General features: G+C 36.5%; 1 protein-coding gene across 1 annotated transcript; it reads right to left on the bottom strand.

The window, feature by feature from the left end:
- Window positions 1–1,864: 1,864 nt before the first annotated feature.
- K441DRAFT_652917 (uncharacterized protein) lies at window positions 1,865–3,397 on the bottom strand. Its single transcript, XM_067647440.1, has 4 exons — window positions 3,135–3,397; window positions 2,650–3,084; window positions 2,334–2,602; window positions 1,865–2,280 (listed from the first exon to the last, which is right to left on the bottom strand). Exons 1-4 carry the CDS (start codon window positions 3,326–3,328, stop codon window positions 2,027–2,029), a joined length of 1,152 nt encoding a protein of 383 aa, XP_067508902.1. The 5' UTR covers window positions 3,329–3,397; the 3' UTR covers window positions 1,865–2,026.
- Window positions 3,398–16,974: the final 13,577 nt, after the last annotated feature.

The following is a 16,974-nucleotide window of genomic DNA, read 5'->3' as shown; positions in this document are numbered from 1 at the left end:
AACGAGATAAAATTATAAGGCTATATATAGACTATGGCGGCCTTAATAAGATTATAATTAAGAACTGTTATCTACTACTGCTAGTTAGTAAAATATTAGATTAACTATTTAGGGCAAAAATCTTTATAACGCTAGATTTATAAAACGCCTATTATAGGTTTTATATTAAAAAAGGGGATAAGTAGAAGACCGCTTTTAAAACCTAATATAGCAACTTTAAGTATCTAGTAATGCCTTTTAGGCTAGCTAATACGCCTATAATATTTCAGTTATATATTTATAGGGCCTTAGGGGGACTAGTTAACCATATATATATTATCTATCTAGATAATATCCTAATCTACTTGAAAAAAAATATGAATTAGTATAAGTAATATATCCACAAAGTACTAGAACGTTTAGATAATTAGGGCCTCTATACTAAGGCGTTAAAGTATATCTTTAATACTAAGTAGGTTAAGTTCCTAGGTTATATTATAATGCCTATAGGTATAGATAGTCTAGAAGTAGCTAGAGTTAGAAAGCTACTAGGATATCTAAGTATTTCTAGGCTTTACCAATTTCTATAGGCGCTTTATTTATAACTACTTAGACGTCGCCTAATACTTATTTAACTATATTACGGAAGCTTTCTAAGACCTAGCCTAAAAAGTAAAAAGCTTAAAGGCGGAAAAAAAAAGAAAACTAAAAAGATACTAACTAAATAGTATAAACTATAGTTATAACCTAAAAAGGGTTGGAAGGCCTTTTAGAAGCTATATATAAATTTCATAAAAGCTTTATTACTATAGCATTTTAACCTAGATTAGCTATTAATAATAATTACTAATATATTAAATTTTACCCTTATTAGTATCCTACTATAACTTAATAAGTATTTAAATGCTACCTAACTCTACTAGAGACTAGTAGTATTTTATAATAGAAAATTCTAAGGGCCTAAAATTAAGTATTATATCCACAATAAGAAACTACTAGCTATAATTAACTGCTTTAAATAGTAGCAATATTACCTTAAGTACGCAAGCTATACTGCTTATATAATTTAATTTTAAGATTAAATATAAGCTAGGGGGAAATAACCCTATTAATAGACTATTGTAGCAGCTAAACTATACTAAAGGCTTTAAAATAGGAGAAGGAAAATAGATAATAGATATCTTACTCCCTATATTATAGAATAAGCTCTAGGTATAAGATACTTAAGTATTTATAGTTTTATATATTAAGTCTTAGGCGGTATAAACCTTATTAGCTTTTACTAATATTTTAGCTAGTACCTAGTTCATTACTATTAAGGGTTTAAATATACCTAGATAGAATGTCCCTAATATAAGTACGGAACCTAGTAATATACTACCTCTAATTATTAAGCTATTCTCTTATAATTACTACCATACCCGTATTAGTTTAGCTAGATTATAATAAGGGGGCTAGACTAATTATTCTTATTATTAATAAATATAAGAATGATAAAACGATGAGCTGTATTACGGGTAGGAACGCGGTAAATAAATAGGATGCAAATAAGGCAGTAGATGAGAGAATCAAGTAGTGCGTGCAACTTATAGAGCTTCTCTTAAACCCTAATCAATCTAATCCTAATTAGGAAATTAATACATAACATCAATATAATCAATCAGAATCAGATGGGGCGATTCTATAATAATCAAAATCTATAGGCCGATTACGGTTACGTTGATTATGTGCAACCCTAGCTCGGCGTGTCTAGATGCGCCTCCCTAAGCACCCTCTTTTTCGTCTCCATTACTTGTACCCCCAGCTCTTCCGCCTCCTTTGGCCGCCTTTGATTCCCGTACGCCAACGCCAGGTTGTTCATGCTGGTCAGCGTGTCTTGATGCTACCCCCCCCCCCCCAACAAAGCGCCCTTTTTCGTATGTCAGCCGCTTGCACAAGTCACATTTTAGTTGACTTCCGTTTCCCCTAGCACAGGAAAGGCTCAGCAACACAATGCTGAAGAGATGCTATAGCTACTTCGCAATGTTGCTCGGCAAGTATCAACCCCTTAGACTAAAGCGGTTAACAATGAGGGGTCGATTGTGCATTCTTCGACAAGAGACTGGTAATCCGAGTCGTGGAATGACGAATCTCTTCGAATCTGGATATCTGGAGGTGACATCAGGTTCGTGATATCAGCTGTACCAAATGGTAAAATGCCTTTCTGGTTCAGAATAGGGCTAGGTTCCGGATATTTTCCACGCTGGTCCTGTTCAGGTTCAGCTTTGTGTAACTTGTGCTTCTCGAGACAATAGTCGTAATCAGTGTCTAAAGTCAGTACATTGAGAAACAGTTCGTCATGTAAGGGAACACACATGGGCTGATGATGGCGCCGTTGGGATCGTCTGGCCAAAGGTGTTGATACATTCCCCGCCACCTCTCTGGCTCCGGCGTGCCGACATCGAATCGCTTATCAAACACCCTTTCCTGCTCTGGAGTCATCCATTCAGGGTCTTTCAAGCTCTCTCCCCGTTCCTTGCAGTTATTCGAGGATTGATGCTTAACTAATGGTTGAGCATCATAAAACCTTTTACGACATGTTTCGCAGCAATGCTCCGGAGAATGTACCTTGTGTAGGTGTTCACTGTCTCCAATCAATTACCGTTCCGGGTCGGAAAGGGGGTTTCTTACTTCACTCTTTTCAATTCTTTGAATCCTGGTCGATTCGTACACGAGTTGTACACCTCCTCATATCGTTCAGGATTGTGTTTGGGGAACGGACACGCCCAATAGCGGTCGCGTTCGGTTTCGGGCGATCCGGGGTTGCCATTTCTCCCACGTTTGCTACTGAAAAAATCTCCCGATTGACCTTTTCTCTTCGAAGCGCCATAAGTGTCCGGATGCTTCACAACACCGTCTTGTTGCACTGGACTAGAATACTCCCCATTACAGCCGAGAATTTTATCTTCTAACGAAAGGTTGAAAGGCGCGATCTCAGATATTTCGGCATCACAAACAGTAAGTGTCGATGCTCTTACGACAGTAACGGCATTAGGCTCGATACGAACATCCTTTTCCGTTGAAACAGAAGAAGTGGATACTGAAACAGAGGTTTTCTTGCAAGATCTGGACATGGTGAGTAGGGTACCAAGTAAGGTACAATTGACGAAACCGACGATATCAGCAACGGAGCTCTTCTTGGATTAGATGCAGTGAAGTTGATATGCAATGCCTTCACGGATTCAGTGCTGCACCCTTCCGACCCGAGTCTCCACCAAGCCCCTTGGAGGGTCTTAAATTCAAAAGTAGGAAATGGTTCTTCCTTTCCTAGGCAATAAAACCATCTCTCAAATGGCGAGTAATGCTCCATTGTGCAGATTGTGATATATCGATATGAACTTCTCAGTCCGATGAGGGTGCGATGGAGGCCACAGTCACAAGTAACTGCCAGGTCGAGCTTGGAGATCTGGTCGCAAACGCGACCAGATGTGGCTTGGCGACGTCGTGAGGCGCACGAACCAGATGCCGACCCATGTGCGAGCATGAAGTGGTCCGTTACACGGAGCTCTCATTCTCAACTTCAGGACCTAGAAGGAATTATGTGCTGGGATAATGTTGGAAAGGCTTCACAAATACCGGATCAGGATTGAGACACAAAAATGCCATATTTCAACGCTCCAACTGAAAGCCTAGGTGGGCAAAGGCTCGATGCACCTAGGGTCTATATAAGCAGTCGCACTTGCGACTCACGCTTCAAACTCGACCCGGTCCATAGCATAAAATGCCGGCCTTGATTATGGGTCTTCGTCTATGAAACTACTAACGGCTTCGACCCAAAAATGGAAGAGCCTCCAGAGCGTATTCTATCGGACGATCAAGCCCAATCTCGGCGGGAGGGCTCAATTGCAAGATGGAAGATACTCACAAGGAGTAAAAAGGGAACGTTCAAACTTGACACTTTTACGCTTCCTATTGAGAGTAGTGGCCAGCGGGTTATGAAAAAGGTCAATTACGTTGGCCGTGCGAATAAGCTTCCACAGCGCATGGGCTTACGACGACCTGCGGTATACATCGCAACAGTCTCCAGTGTTGGTAACGTCTGTCGTTGACCGTTCCAATTTACTGATTAAATATAGCTCTCAACTCCAAATTCAGAAGCCCAACTTCCTCAAGAGGTCATAGTCAGTACTATGTCATTCCATCCTGCTCTCACATCCGCCTTCCGATATCCACACCTGGTTGCGCACGTCTCGAACTTTGCTTCAACGTTTGCCCAGTTTCTCGAGGCTTCTCTTCTAGGGAATGATCTGGTAATGCAAAAAGGATTGCTTATTAAGTGGAACGTTGATGTGTTTATATTTTTGGTCTTCTCCATCCTTGCGGTCATGGCCTCTCTTATACTTGGGTTGGCGGTTGGCTTAGCGTCTCGACGTGCTGATATTGGTATTTCGTTGGCAGGGTGCTTATTCACTGTAATTCAGATTTTCCAAGTCATTTCGTTGTGGGCTTTCAACGGATAAGGGTCAAGGGTGTATCAGTCTTGCGAATAGAGAATTAGTGTTGAACGGACGATCAGGAATGAGAACTCTGTTTATTAAAGAGGGCTCTAGAAGCTCTCTTATATACATCAGGTAGGTCCAAATACAATNACNANGACGTCGTCATNTAGTAGGTCATAGTTNAGNGAAACAGGTAATGAGACGTTNGATNAGACATNCGAGCTNAAGATACNAGACAACTGAGACATAGTTCGTATAGACGATCTAGGTCGTCAGACAGTATTACGATGGTAGTAAGGAACTTCGATTCAGGTCGACACACCCCCCCAGCTACACAGAGCCTTCTAGGCTGCTGTAGAAATACTAAAAAGTCACGATAGCAATTTGGTGTTGAGTTAAAGGAAATCCTCTATATATTTACCTTGCCTAAATATTATTTAAATTATATTAAATTAGATCCTTAATATTAACGAGGTTTAATTGCTGAATAAATGTTTTATGCTTTTAACGAGGCAGAGCCTTTATTAGGCCGTCTGCTGTTATATCCGCAGTAGGCACCTATTTAATATTAATGCTTCCTTTACAAACTTCCTGGCAGAGCTAGTGGTAATAGATATTAACGTGTTAAAGCTTAGTGTTAAGCTCCGCGTTGCTTTTGGTTAATAGTTAAATAGTTTATAGGTTATCGCAATATATTGTTTGCTTCTTATTAGGGTTAAATCCAATTTCTTTAAAGAATTGCTGCCACTAAATTAACTTGGTAGCTGTATGCGATAGGGCTAGAAGCTCTACTTCCGTGCTTAATTTTATCACTAACTTCTGCTTTATAGATTGCCAGTTAATTAGCCCTTTAAATAAGGTGAATAGGTAACCTTTTATGCTCTTTCTACTTACTAGGTTATTGCTAAACGATATATTACTGGCCCTTATAAAGATTTAATTTATTATATTCTTCTTTAAGTACTTAATTACAAGAGTCCTGGTTTAATAAAGGTAGGCAATTACCCTTATAGTAGCTGCGTTGTAAACTAGTAACGGATTTTATAAGAATTCTGATAGCTTACTTACTATTCTCGCTATATCTAAATAAGTAATATTAGCTGTATAGAGCATAGATCCGACTTTCCTCTAATAGGCGTAGGTATCCTACTTAGAGGCTTACTCTAGATTAGGCTTAAGTTTCTTAATACCCATTAGTGTATATATCTTGCGATAATCTTTAACTTTAAAGCTTATTGTAATTTTGTTAATATAGAAATCCTAGCTAAGCTAAAGCTTCCTATTCTTTCTATTACGGATAATTTAAATTCCTAAGAACTAGGTAAGGTTACCTAGGTCCTTTATCTCGTACTTTTTTATAAGGTGCTCCTTAAAGATTTAGAGCTTAAGTAGGTCTTTCTTCCTAAATATAGCTATAATATCGTTAACGTAGAAGAAGACTATTAGCTACTCGTTATAATATAGGTAAGGCTCCTCCGCCACTAGCTTTAAGCCTTTCTTTTTTAGCGTTATTGTCAAGTTACTATGCTATAGCAGAGGTGATCGTCGTAATCCGTAGAGCGCTCTTTAGAGAAGTAGGTACTTGCCCTTAATTAGAAATCTATCTAAATACTTAACGTACACAACCTTATTAATTACGCTATTTGCAAATGCATTAACAGTGTTGCCTTACCAGCAGTCTAGGTTAAATATTATAATAATAGCCATTAAGGCTCTAAACGATCTTGCTACTAAAGTTACGGTATAGGTGTCCTTATAAACTAACTCTTATAGATTACCTTATGCGTAAAAACGAGCTTTAAATCTCGTTAGATATCCATTGATATTATTCTTATATATAATAATAATTCATTACTTAACGTCCGATTTAGATCCCTATTAGGCCCACGCGAACTACTCCTTATGTATATATGGGGAGAAAACTCCATTTGAGAAAACCCCGTGATCTATCTCCCCGCCTTTTGGGACTTGCCTATAAGGCGCCTATAAGGCGCCTACGAGTTACCTATAGTGCTCCTACTACTTTGCTTTTTAACCTCCTTGGGAACCACTGCTGCCGTAATAAGCCTACGGACGCGCTAGTATCGTAAACTTTACTCTACTACTGTAGAGTTATTAAGAGGCGCCCGTTACTTACCCCCCTACTTTTTATTACTATTTCCCTTATAACCCAGAACTAGTTTAGTATATTTTAGCTAATAAGCTACTAGGTAACCGCCTTAAGGCCTTTTTATATTAAGAGTAGTATATTATAGTTCTCTATGCTAGCTATTAAAAGTATTACTTCTTAGTTGGTGCGTAAGGGGCATAATAGTATTATATGTTTTGGTATCTGTCTTGGCCAGCCATATTTACATCTTAGGTTATCTACTAGGACACCTACCCAGTAGAGCCAGTCTTTTAGTCCTATTATTCCTATTCTTAAGAGTGTTACTATTATATTTTTTGCCTTTATTAGGCCTTCTTAGAGCCCTAGAGTGTTTACCCCCTATAGCGTTAACTATACTATGGCTTGGGTTCCTCTTGCCTTAGTTAGCCTCTGTACCTTTAACTTTTATATACCTCTTTAGCGTTGGTCTAACCAGTATTATATTACGGTAGATAGTTTCCTAGCGTTCTTTTATACTCTATTTTAGCTCCTTTCTCTCTCTTGCTATTGTCTTTACTAGCCTCTTATACGTCTCCCTTCCTCCTCTATATAGGCCTAGGCCCTAAAGTAGTATTATTCTTCTTCTACTTTCTTTACCTATTTCTCTAATATATCTTCCCTACTTTGGGGTTATTAGTTTGTTCTCCTATAGGGCGCCCTAGGGTCCCTCTATAGTTTATTTAGGCGTATCTTAATATACTTTATAATATTAGAGTTACGTTTATTTTAGGCCTTTTATATTGCAGCGGCTTTAATATATAGTTATAGGGGGGGAATATTAGCTTCCTTTTTAAGCAGTGCTATAGCCGTTTGCTTATATCCGCCTGTTATACCCCAGAGGTAGGCTATTTAGACCTTTTAAAGTGGTTTAAGGAGCGACTTAGGGGGGCCTTTTTTAGATTCTCTAATGGCCTAAATACTAGACCTATATATTATGGTTAGCCGGATAACTGCTATATATAGTAGGCGTGACCTCTAGAAGTATAGGCCCTATATAAAATTAACGATCCTAGATAATGTAATGTACTGTGCTTAGCCCTTATAGGCCGCTTATGCCGTATATACGCTCTACTGGAGCTTACTATCTACCCATACTCCTAATACCCTTAGGCCCTAAACTAGTTAACCCCTAAAGCCTTAGATGTGGATTATATATTAGAGATCTGTAGATTGGTTGCGTTTTCTTATAAAATAGATTAGCTGGTATTTCTCTGGTGAGAATTGGACTCTATATTATCTTGCCTATTCTATATAGGTATTATAAGCTTTCTCTAGCATTCTATAATTTTTTGCGGCTGATGGCCTATATATAATTAGGTTTGTATTGTTAACGAAGCCTATCCCCTAGGTCGCCCCTTCCTTAAAGGAGTTAAGTAGGTTGCTTATAAAGAAAAGGAAGAGTATAGGTAAGAGGGGTAATCCTTATAGTATTCCTGTTATAACTGTAATAAGGGGGCTCTAGTATCCGCTAAAGACTAGTAATATTTCTTTCTAACCTATAAACCCTTAGATAAATTATATAATCTATTTTAAGAAGCCTTTTGCCCTAAGGATGTATAGGAGACGCTTATAGGGTACGTTATTGTAGATACTACTAATGTTTAGGCTAAGCATTGATACTATAAAGTCCCTTCGCATCGCCTATGTAGATTTAATGGTGGTAGTAAGTAGCGTAAGTGCTAATAGTATTAAGCGGTTTTTTCTTGCCCCTATTTAGCTCTATAGTAGTAGGGCGTGTTCCTTAGCCGTGTCTGCTATATAGTCCGCTATTACCTTTTTTAAGATCTTGCTAAGGGTATTTTCTAAAGTAATAGGGCGGTAGCTTCCTGGGATTAAGTAATCTGCTTTACCTTCTTTTTATAGGATAACTGTCGTTATAGATCTTCTAAGACGTGGGTAGTAGCCTATAGTAAAGTATGCTCTAGCTATATCTGTAAGCTAGGGTGCTATAAGTGGTCTATAGGTTTTTAAGGCCTTATTTAGAATCCCATCTAGACCTAGTGCTGTATTGTTTAAAAGGCGGCTAATGGTTCTGGCCATTTCCTCTGTTATTATATTGCTATTAACCTATAGGTAGGTTACTGGTGCTTTACCTATAATGTTACTAAGGTCTGCTGGGGCCGGTTAGGGGAAGAACCTCTTTATAAAGATCTTTGACTTCTTATTGTTATTATTAGTGGCCTATAATTCCCCTACTCTTCGTAGGGGTAGTAGGTATAGGTCTTCTACTAATCGCCCTGCCTTTTTCTTTACCTATTTCGCTATAGCCTATAGGCCCTTATTATAGGGGAGGCTTAGGTTAAAAGTATGCTTGTTTATAAATTATCTCCAGTTATTCCTTGCTTCTTTTTTTTAGGGTATTCTTTAATTAGTTTCTTATGTCTTTATATTATCTCTTATCTTTAGGGTTATAGCTACTTAAATATTTCCTTTTTACTTGTCGTTGGCTAGCTATAAGAACTGCGTATTATACGGACTATATATATTGCGCGTAGGGGCCTAGTCTTAAGACTGGGCAGTGCTCTTTTAGCCTATTTTTAATTACTGCCTAGATCCTTTCTAGTTTTCGGTTAATTTCCTTAGGGGTGGCTAATAAGCCTCGCTCGTTTAGTATTAGGTAGATTTCTTCTAGGTCTTAGAGTTGTTATTCTACTATATTAAGGAAACTGTCTGCCTTAAGTATCCTTATTGCGTATCTTTTGCTATTTAGTTACGCCTTAATNTCTANATCTAGCTNTATCTNNATGGGGATATAGTCTAANGTAAGTNCCTATTCTTCTTTAGGGTTNNACCTTTTAAGTCTNTAGTATAGGCCTTTATCTATAAATATAAGGTTAATTATACTTTTGGCGGGTCCTTATTACTATATAATTGCTTTAGGGGGGGTGGCTAGCTTAAGGCCCTAGGTATCTATAGCTTTTAGTAGGCACTCTACCTATTATTTAGCAGCGATATAGATACCCCCCTACCGCGGGTAGTAGAGGTTTATATCTCCTAATAGGATAGACTCTATGCCTTTGGTTTTAAGTAGGCTTATTACTAATATAATATTCTCTGTTTATAGGACCCCTTTAACCCTAGGGTTATACACATTAATGATTTATATAGGTACTCTATATATCTAGATTGTTATAACTGCAATATCTAGATTAACTGCCTACTATAACTATAAGGATAGGCTAATAGTCTTGCTGAATATAAAGCATATGTATATAGCTGCTTTTGGTTTATATAGAAGTTAGAATTTTTAAGGGCAGTATGTCGATTATATATAGGTATTATAGTACGGCTCTTATATAGTAAGGATATAGTATTTCTCTGGGTCTAGACTATCTAGTAAGGGCCTTATAAGATAGTGGTTTGTGTTGCTACAGTTATACTATATAATAGATAGGTAGCGGACCCCTGGCGAGGGTCCTTCGCCTCTCTATTATTCCTCGCTTCTTTTATTTTTACTTTTTTTAAGATATTTAAAACTTCTGTCTCTTATATCTGCACCCTAGTTACTACTTATTTTATATAGAGCTTTTTATTTCTATATCTTATGTTCCTACTAGCGCTTCTATATCTAAATTTGTTATTATTTCCAGTTCTTCCCCTATTCTTACTAGTTAGTTATATACCCTTTAAGAGTTGGCTATAAATATTATATTTACCGCGTTAAGTCTAATTCTTAATTATCCTAGTTTTAAGCTTGCTGTAGCTGTCTATAAGGGTCTTCCTATAGGGCGTCCTCTCCCTTATATCCCCTATAACCCTTATATCCTTATATAGTCTAGTAATATCGCGTAGCGTCACTTCTGGCCCGTTAAGGCTTGGGATAGCTAGCCTAGCCCCCTAGTGTTAAAGGTAGGAAACGCTAGAAAGGTACCTACGCCCCCCTAGCTTATTACTTATTGTTTCCATTTATATAACCTAGCGTGCAGTTATTCCCGTAGCTATTAAGCCCTTACCTTCCATCTCCTGTATTTAATATAGTCTTCTCTCTCCCACGCCTTATATATGCTTTAGTGGCAGTTTACATATTTTATTTAGTCTTAATTTAAGTAGTGTCTTATATTATAGGGGCCTATATAGTGGCCGTAGCATACCTATACTGCGCATATAGATTAGGTGTGCCCCTATTATACATAGTAGTAATATTATTCTAGGCGGAGTCTATAGTTATAGAGCCTTACGTTATATATAAGGCTATTTATAATAATACCTTTTTAAATAAGGAGTTTTTGCATTCCTGGTATATGTGTGCTGACGATAAGGGAGCTATACGTTTAACTGGCGTTTCCCTAGCGAGTCTCTAGCGACCCTTATATTCTTTTATTATTCTTATTATATACTTAGTTTATATTTTCCTATTAAAGCTATTAGATTTAGGTAATCTTAAGTCCTAGTATAAGGCGTTCCGTTTGTTTTACTATCTTATATATAGTTGCTGTATTATCCGCCTAGCGTCCCTTTTCTACCCTAAGGCTTAGGGAAACCGCTAGGACTTTAACTGGGTAATCTTTATAAAGCACTTTTATACTAATACGTTCTCCTAGCCTATCTCCTACCCTAATAGCTTGTTCCTTTGCCTATTAGCCCCCTAAGGTAACCTTAACATCTCCGCTCTTAAGGTATTAGATTATAATAGCGTTATAAACCTCTTTGCAAATCTTTATAAGGACTTCTATTTCTAATTATCCCCTAAGCCCCTCTACTTTTTCTATATTTAGTTATATTATAATTATATACCCAGATGTTGTCTTTAGGGAGGTAGATTCCCTATACTATAAACGCGTAACTATAGCGGCCTAGGTATAGTTCGCCGGTAAAGAGGGGTTTTATTTATTTTTAATTTTGCTTAACTATTAGAGGATTTAATTAAGGGTTTACTAGAGGGGCGCCTAAGGTTCACTAAACTGGCAGAGCTATTCTACTAGCTACATTAGTTTGTTATAGCTAATGGTTACTCCCCTATAACTGCAGATACTAGATACGTCTAATAGGCTTTATATTTTGTCCAATGCCTTTTTAATAAAGGTCTTTCCGCTTTATAGTGTGGTATTCGCCCATTCTTATTATAGAGGGCTATTGCTAGGCGTAGTTCTGGTAGACGCGCGCGAGTGCGAACCACCGTCGTTTGACGTGTGCCTCCCCTGCGATATATACATCTTAGGGGATTCTCTAGGTGTTTTTTAGGGTTCTTTTGGTTGGTTTTAGTCTTTTTGGGCCAGGTGCAGCAAGAGCTCCAAATGGGTTAATCTTATTAGTCTTATATATAAATACTCAGATAATAGGTACGGTTTTAATATAAATTATCTTATTAACGACTTAAAACGTTTCTTAATTTTAAAGGTTTATATACTCCTAAGTAGCAGCCGCAAACTCTTCCTTATATTAATGTCTTTAAAGCTCTTTTTAATTTCTAGGCGGCGGTAGGAGCTAATTATAGTGCAGCTTTTTATAAAATATGAGCCCTATATTAAAGGCTAATCTTTAAGCTAGAAGGCTCTAGTCGGTAATATTAGTAAGAAAGCCTACGTAGATCTTTAATCGTCCTTTAAGTCTCTTTCCTTTAACTATGTTTTACTCTCCTACATCGCTATTAATCTTCTTCTTTGGCTTAGCTTTATTAGTTAAAACTATAATATAGTACGGCTTCTTTACTAAGGTATTTAAGGACGGTAGTAGAGGCTTTAGTAAGTCAGGTTCTAGTGTCTTATCTAGGGTAGAAAGCCCTAAAGCTAAGTTATCTTTAGAGCTTAAATCTTATTACTTACTACTCTTAATATTAGGCTCTTCCTTATTTCCATTAGATTCTACCTATTATCTCCCTTTAGTATTAACTTAAATCTTATCTTAAGTCTTATTACTTTTGTTAGATGACAATTCTAATTTATCTTAGAGATCCTGTATTTAATAGATATTAATAATTTCTAATATTTAGTTAGTTCTTACTTGGAGTATATTCGCTAGTTCTGGCTATAAGTTATTATAAAGCAACCGCTTATTAAACTTTATATCTCTAGTTCTTATAACCTTCTTCTAACTAGGAATATAGATTCGGAATATATTCGTCAAATTATACCTTACTAGATATCCTATATAGGCCCTTAGCGCGAGCTTGTTTAGGCGTAGAATATTATATTTAAGAGGGTAGGCCCTACAGCCATAGACTTATAGGTGGCCTATATTTAGTTTTAGTGGTAATATACCCATAGCTGACTAGATTTTTTTAAAAGGTGTTTACCACCTAAGTCTTCTACTAGGCGTTTAATTAAGTAGGTAGGCAGCTACTTTATAGACTTTAGGATATAGCTCCTCTAGTAGATAGGCCTTAATTCTTATACACCAAGCCTTCTATATAATTACCCCCCCAGATCATTCCGCTGGACCGTTCTATAATTAGGTATTAGGTGTTGATCTTTTAAGACTAATTCCTTATTTAGCTGCCCATTTCTTAAATTCGCCTATAAGAGATGTCTCTCTATCTATGTGGATAATGGCTACCTTAAAGCTATATTGTTATTTAATGATATTATAATAATTAATAACAATTTAGGTAAGGGACAACTTCTTAGCCATTATCTCTACCTTATTTATTCGCGTTACGTTATTAAGAAAGTATACTATATACTTATTGCTATTAAATATAACTATTCCAGGTATTAAATTAAGGTAGATTTTATAAAAAGGAACTAGTGACCAAGTTAGAGGTCTTCTAGATACCACCTTATAAGCTTTACTTACTCTACACAATTCGCATTCTACCGTCATTAGGCCTTTTATAATTGCGCCCGTTACTAACTAAGGTAGTTACTTAATTACGTCTTTTCCTATATGGCCTAATTGCTAGTACTATATATGGCCTTCTGCCTAATTTAGTAAAGGCTTTAATAAATACTTTATTGGCTTTAATTAAGTCGCAAATAAAGCCTTAGGTGAGTTACTTTTTGGCTTATTATATTCAATAGTGTTCTAACTATAGTAGCGGCTATAGTAGGCGTATATCTTGTCGTTACTATAGAAGAGAGTATTCTCTTTATTATTCTAGTAGACTCCCTTATTATTAAGCTTGTTAAGATATACTAAGTTAGTATAGAAGCCTAGTATAAAGGCTGCTCCTAAGAGCTGTATCTATCTCTTCCCTTTTAGGTTATTAATCGTGACTATAGCTATACTATAGCCTACGATTTCTTCTATATACGAGCCTATGTAGACGCGTTCTAATATAGGCTTAATATCGCTAATAAACCTAGCTCTATCGTTAAAGACGTATAGGCTGGTTCCTAAGTTAAGAATTATACTATCGCGAAGCTTATAATTAGAAGCTATATTATTAGATCCTATATAATAAACTGCAAAGTTTCCGTAGGGCTCTTAAGAGCTCTAATTGCTGCTGTCCTTTGGCTTTTTGTTGGCTTAATCGTCCTTTTTAATTTACTTAATATAAGCCTTAATTTCAGGCGTTATATTAACAATCTTCTTATTTACCTTCTTCTGGATTTCGTTACTTAGTTTAAACCACAATGGGTAAGGAATCGACTCTATAATATACCAGTACTTATTAAAGTAGTAACGTTTTCCGCATAGGCACTCTAGCGGCGGTTGCCTTTTCTTCTTCTGCTTATCTGCTAACGATTAAGGCTTTAATTTAGGCTTTAAATTTAGCAACTTATCTTTAAAGGTAACTCTAAAGGATCCTCCTTATGGGGTTTTGCCCTTCTAGGTAAGGTCTATACAACAGTAGTTTTGGTATATTTTAACCAGTTTAAAGAAGGTAGAAAGCGTCTTCTTCTCCTACTTACGCTTATTAAGCTTATTCTTCCAATATTCTAACTAGCTTAGTATAATTAATTTAACTATATATATAAAGTCTTTTACCAAACAATTACTATTTACCTTAGGTAGAGCTTGCTCCTTATACTTAGTATACACCTTCTCCTACTCTTATAACTAGACCTTAAAGTTCTGGTTTTAAGGCGCCTTCTTAAGCCTTATATATTAAGTAGCTATTTAAAGCTTTTAGGCGTAGTTAGTTAGAGTAATTCTCTTCTTAAGAGATACTAAGACGTTATAGGTGGTGGTGTATTTAAACGTATAGATAAGGTAGGTATATGAGATAAAGCTTAGAATATAGCTATGTAACGTATTAAGAGCTAACAGCTGTTTTCTATATAGCTTTATATTGTCCTTATAGTCGGCTTTAAGCGTACGGAGCTCCTCCTTCTCCTTCTTATCTAGGTCCGCGAGCTTCGTCTTCCCCCAGCTATTAGTATCCTTAGGTAAGACATAAATAGGTTCTTTAAGCTATAGCAGATCGGTCTTAAGTGTTAATAGGTTAATATACTTCTAGAGACGATTATTATTTACTTTTAACTTAATAACCTTAATCTATTTATTCTAATTATTTGGGCTTATAAGGATAACGGATGATATAATAACGGAAGGGGTTTCTTATTAAGAAGTTATTGTGGGTAGTTATCTATAATTAAGATAATAATTGAAATTAATGGGAATAAAGGCTTTGGAATTAAAGATAATATAGTAGACGGCCTAGGCTTATAACTATTAAACGGACGATTAGGAATAAGAACTCTATTTATTAAAGAGGGCTCTAGAAGCTCTCTTATATACATTAGGTAGGTCCAAATACAATGACGACGACGTCGTCATGTAGTAGGTTATAGTTAAGAGAAATAGGTAATGAGACGTTTGATGAGATATACGAGCTCAAGATACGAGATAACTGAGATATAGTTTGTATAGACGATCTAGGTCGTCAGACAGTATTACGATGGTAGTAAGGAACTTCGATTCAGGTCGACAATTAGGCTTTAGGGTTTAGGAGATTGTGAAACAGAGGTTTTCTATTGGTCGTTAATTAGATTATTTTAGGAAGACTTTGATTCTGTTGTACTCTACCTCGAGCCCACATCTACTGTAATAACATTCCCATTTGCAAATCCTCTGGCTCGAGAAGTTAAGAACAGTGTGTCCAACAGTCAGCCTAGCTGCGAGCTTGAGCAAAATAGCTGACTGACTGCGTCAATTGGATCGCTCGCTGCCCGCTGACTTTTGGATAACGTACGCTGGCTGTTAAGCTGTCAGCTAGCTGTCCCAATTAGGAAATTTGTATAGACTTTATGGTGTTTCATTTCGGACCCCCGGCAGCACCCCCCCATGTATAAATATAAATATTGCCCAATTAAAATCTAGCCCTAATTTACCTAATATAGTATTTAAATATAGCTAAATTCGTCCTGCACCTGTAGAGGCTTAAAATGTAAGTAGAATGGTTAGTAGTAAGGGCTCCAGATGCTCTATTTTTATATTAGATTTAATTAAATACAAAGCTCTATTAAATCTACCTTACCAAGCTAGCTTTTCTACCTCTGTAGTTGGCTTATAGCTAGTAAGATTAATATTTAAGCTTATTAACTAGAGTATAGTTAAAGCTCCATTAAAGTTAATATAGTTAATTAGACTGCTTAATAGAAGGCCTTTAATTAGCTACCACTTCTAATATTAATCTACTTTAATTATATTGGTTAATAGTCTATTACACTTATTAGTAACGATCTTTTTAGCTTAACTAACGACTTGTTTATATATAGAGCTTATTACTAGTAACGTAGTCGGTAAGTAAGTAGGCCATGTAAGCATCCGGGCCACCGCAAAACCCTACTAAAAAACCCAAAAATCGGTCTTTAATATCTTAACAACGGCTTAATAATAATTTATAAAATTATATAATTAGAATCTTATACTTACTTTAAGACCTCTATTAGAGTTTTGGAGTAATTACTTAAGCCATTATTAATATATTAAGATTTAGCTCTTAAATCTAAGCCAAATTATTATATCTTAAGAACTACTTATTAAAATACTTTAAAACGTTAATAGAGGTCTTAAAGTAAGTATAAGAGTATAATTATAAAATTTTATTATTTATTATTAAGCCGTTGTTAAGATATTAAAGACCGATTTTTGGGTTTTTTTGGTGGGGTTTTGCGGTGGCCCGGATGCTTGCATGGCCCACTTGCTTACCGACTACGTTATAGAGAATAAATTAAAAGCAATTTTAGTAAGCGTTAGATAAAGGATTTAACCAATTTTAAGCTACTAGTTAAGAGGATTAGGAATGATATTGTTTTACCTATTACCGTTATCGGAACGGATCTTAATAAACTTAAGGCCTACGTTATGCAGATGGGGCGCAATACAAAGGTCTGCCTTAAGCGCCGCCACATTTCTCAGCTTTCCAATCGACCGCGGTTGGCCCGAGAGAATGCGGGACAGCCTTGTGCCTAGCGAGAACTCTGGCTCAGCCTTGTTGAAGTAAGCCTGTCTCCATTTCCGCCTATCGATACCTTTCATAAGTAA

Source organism: Cenococcum geophilum, assembly GCF_001692895.1.
Source record: "Cenococcum geophilum 1.58 unplaced genomic scaffold K441scaffold_4, whole genome shotgun sequence".
NCBI classification, from domain to species: Eukaryota; Fungi; Ascomycota; class Dothideomycetes; order Gloniales; family Gloniaceae; genus Cenococcum; species Cenococcum geophilum.
This window is presented reverse-complemented; position numbering and strand designations above follow the sequence as displayed.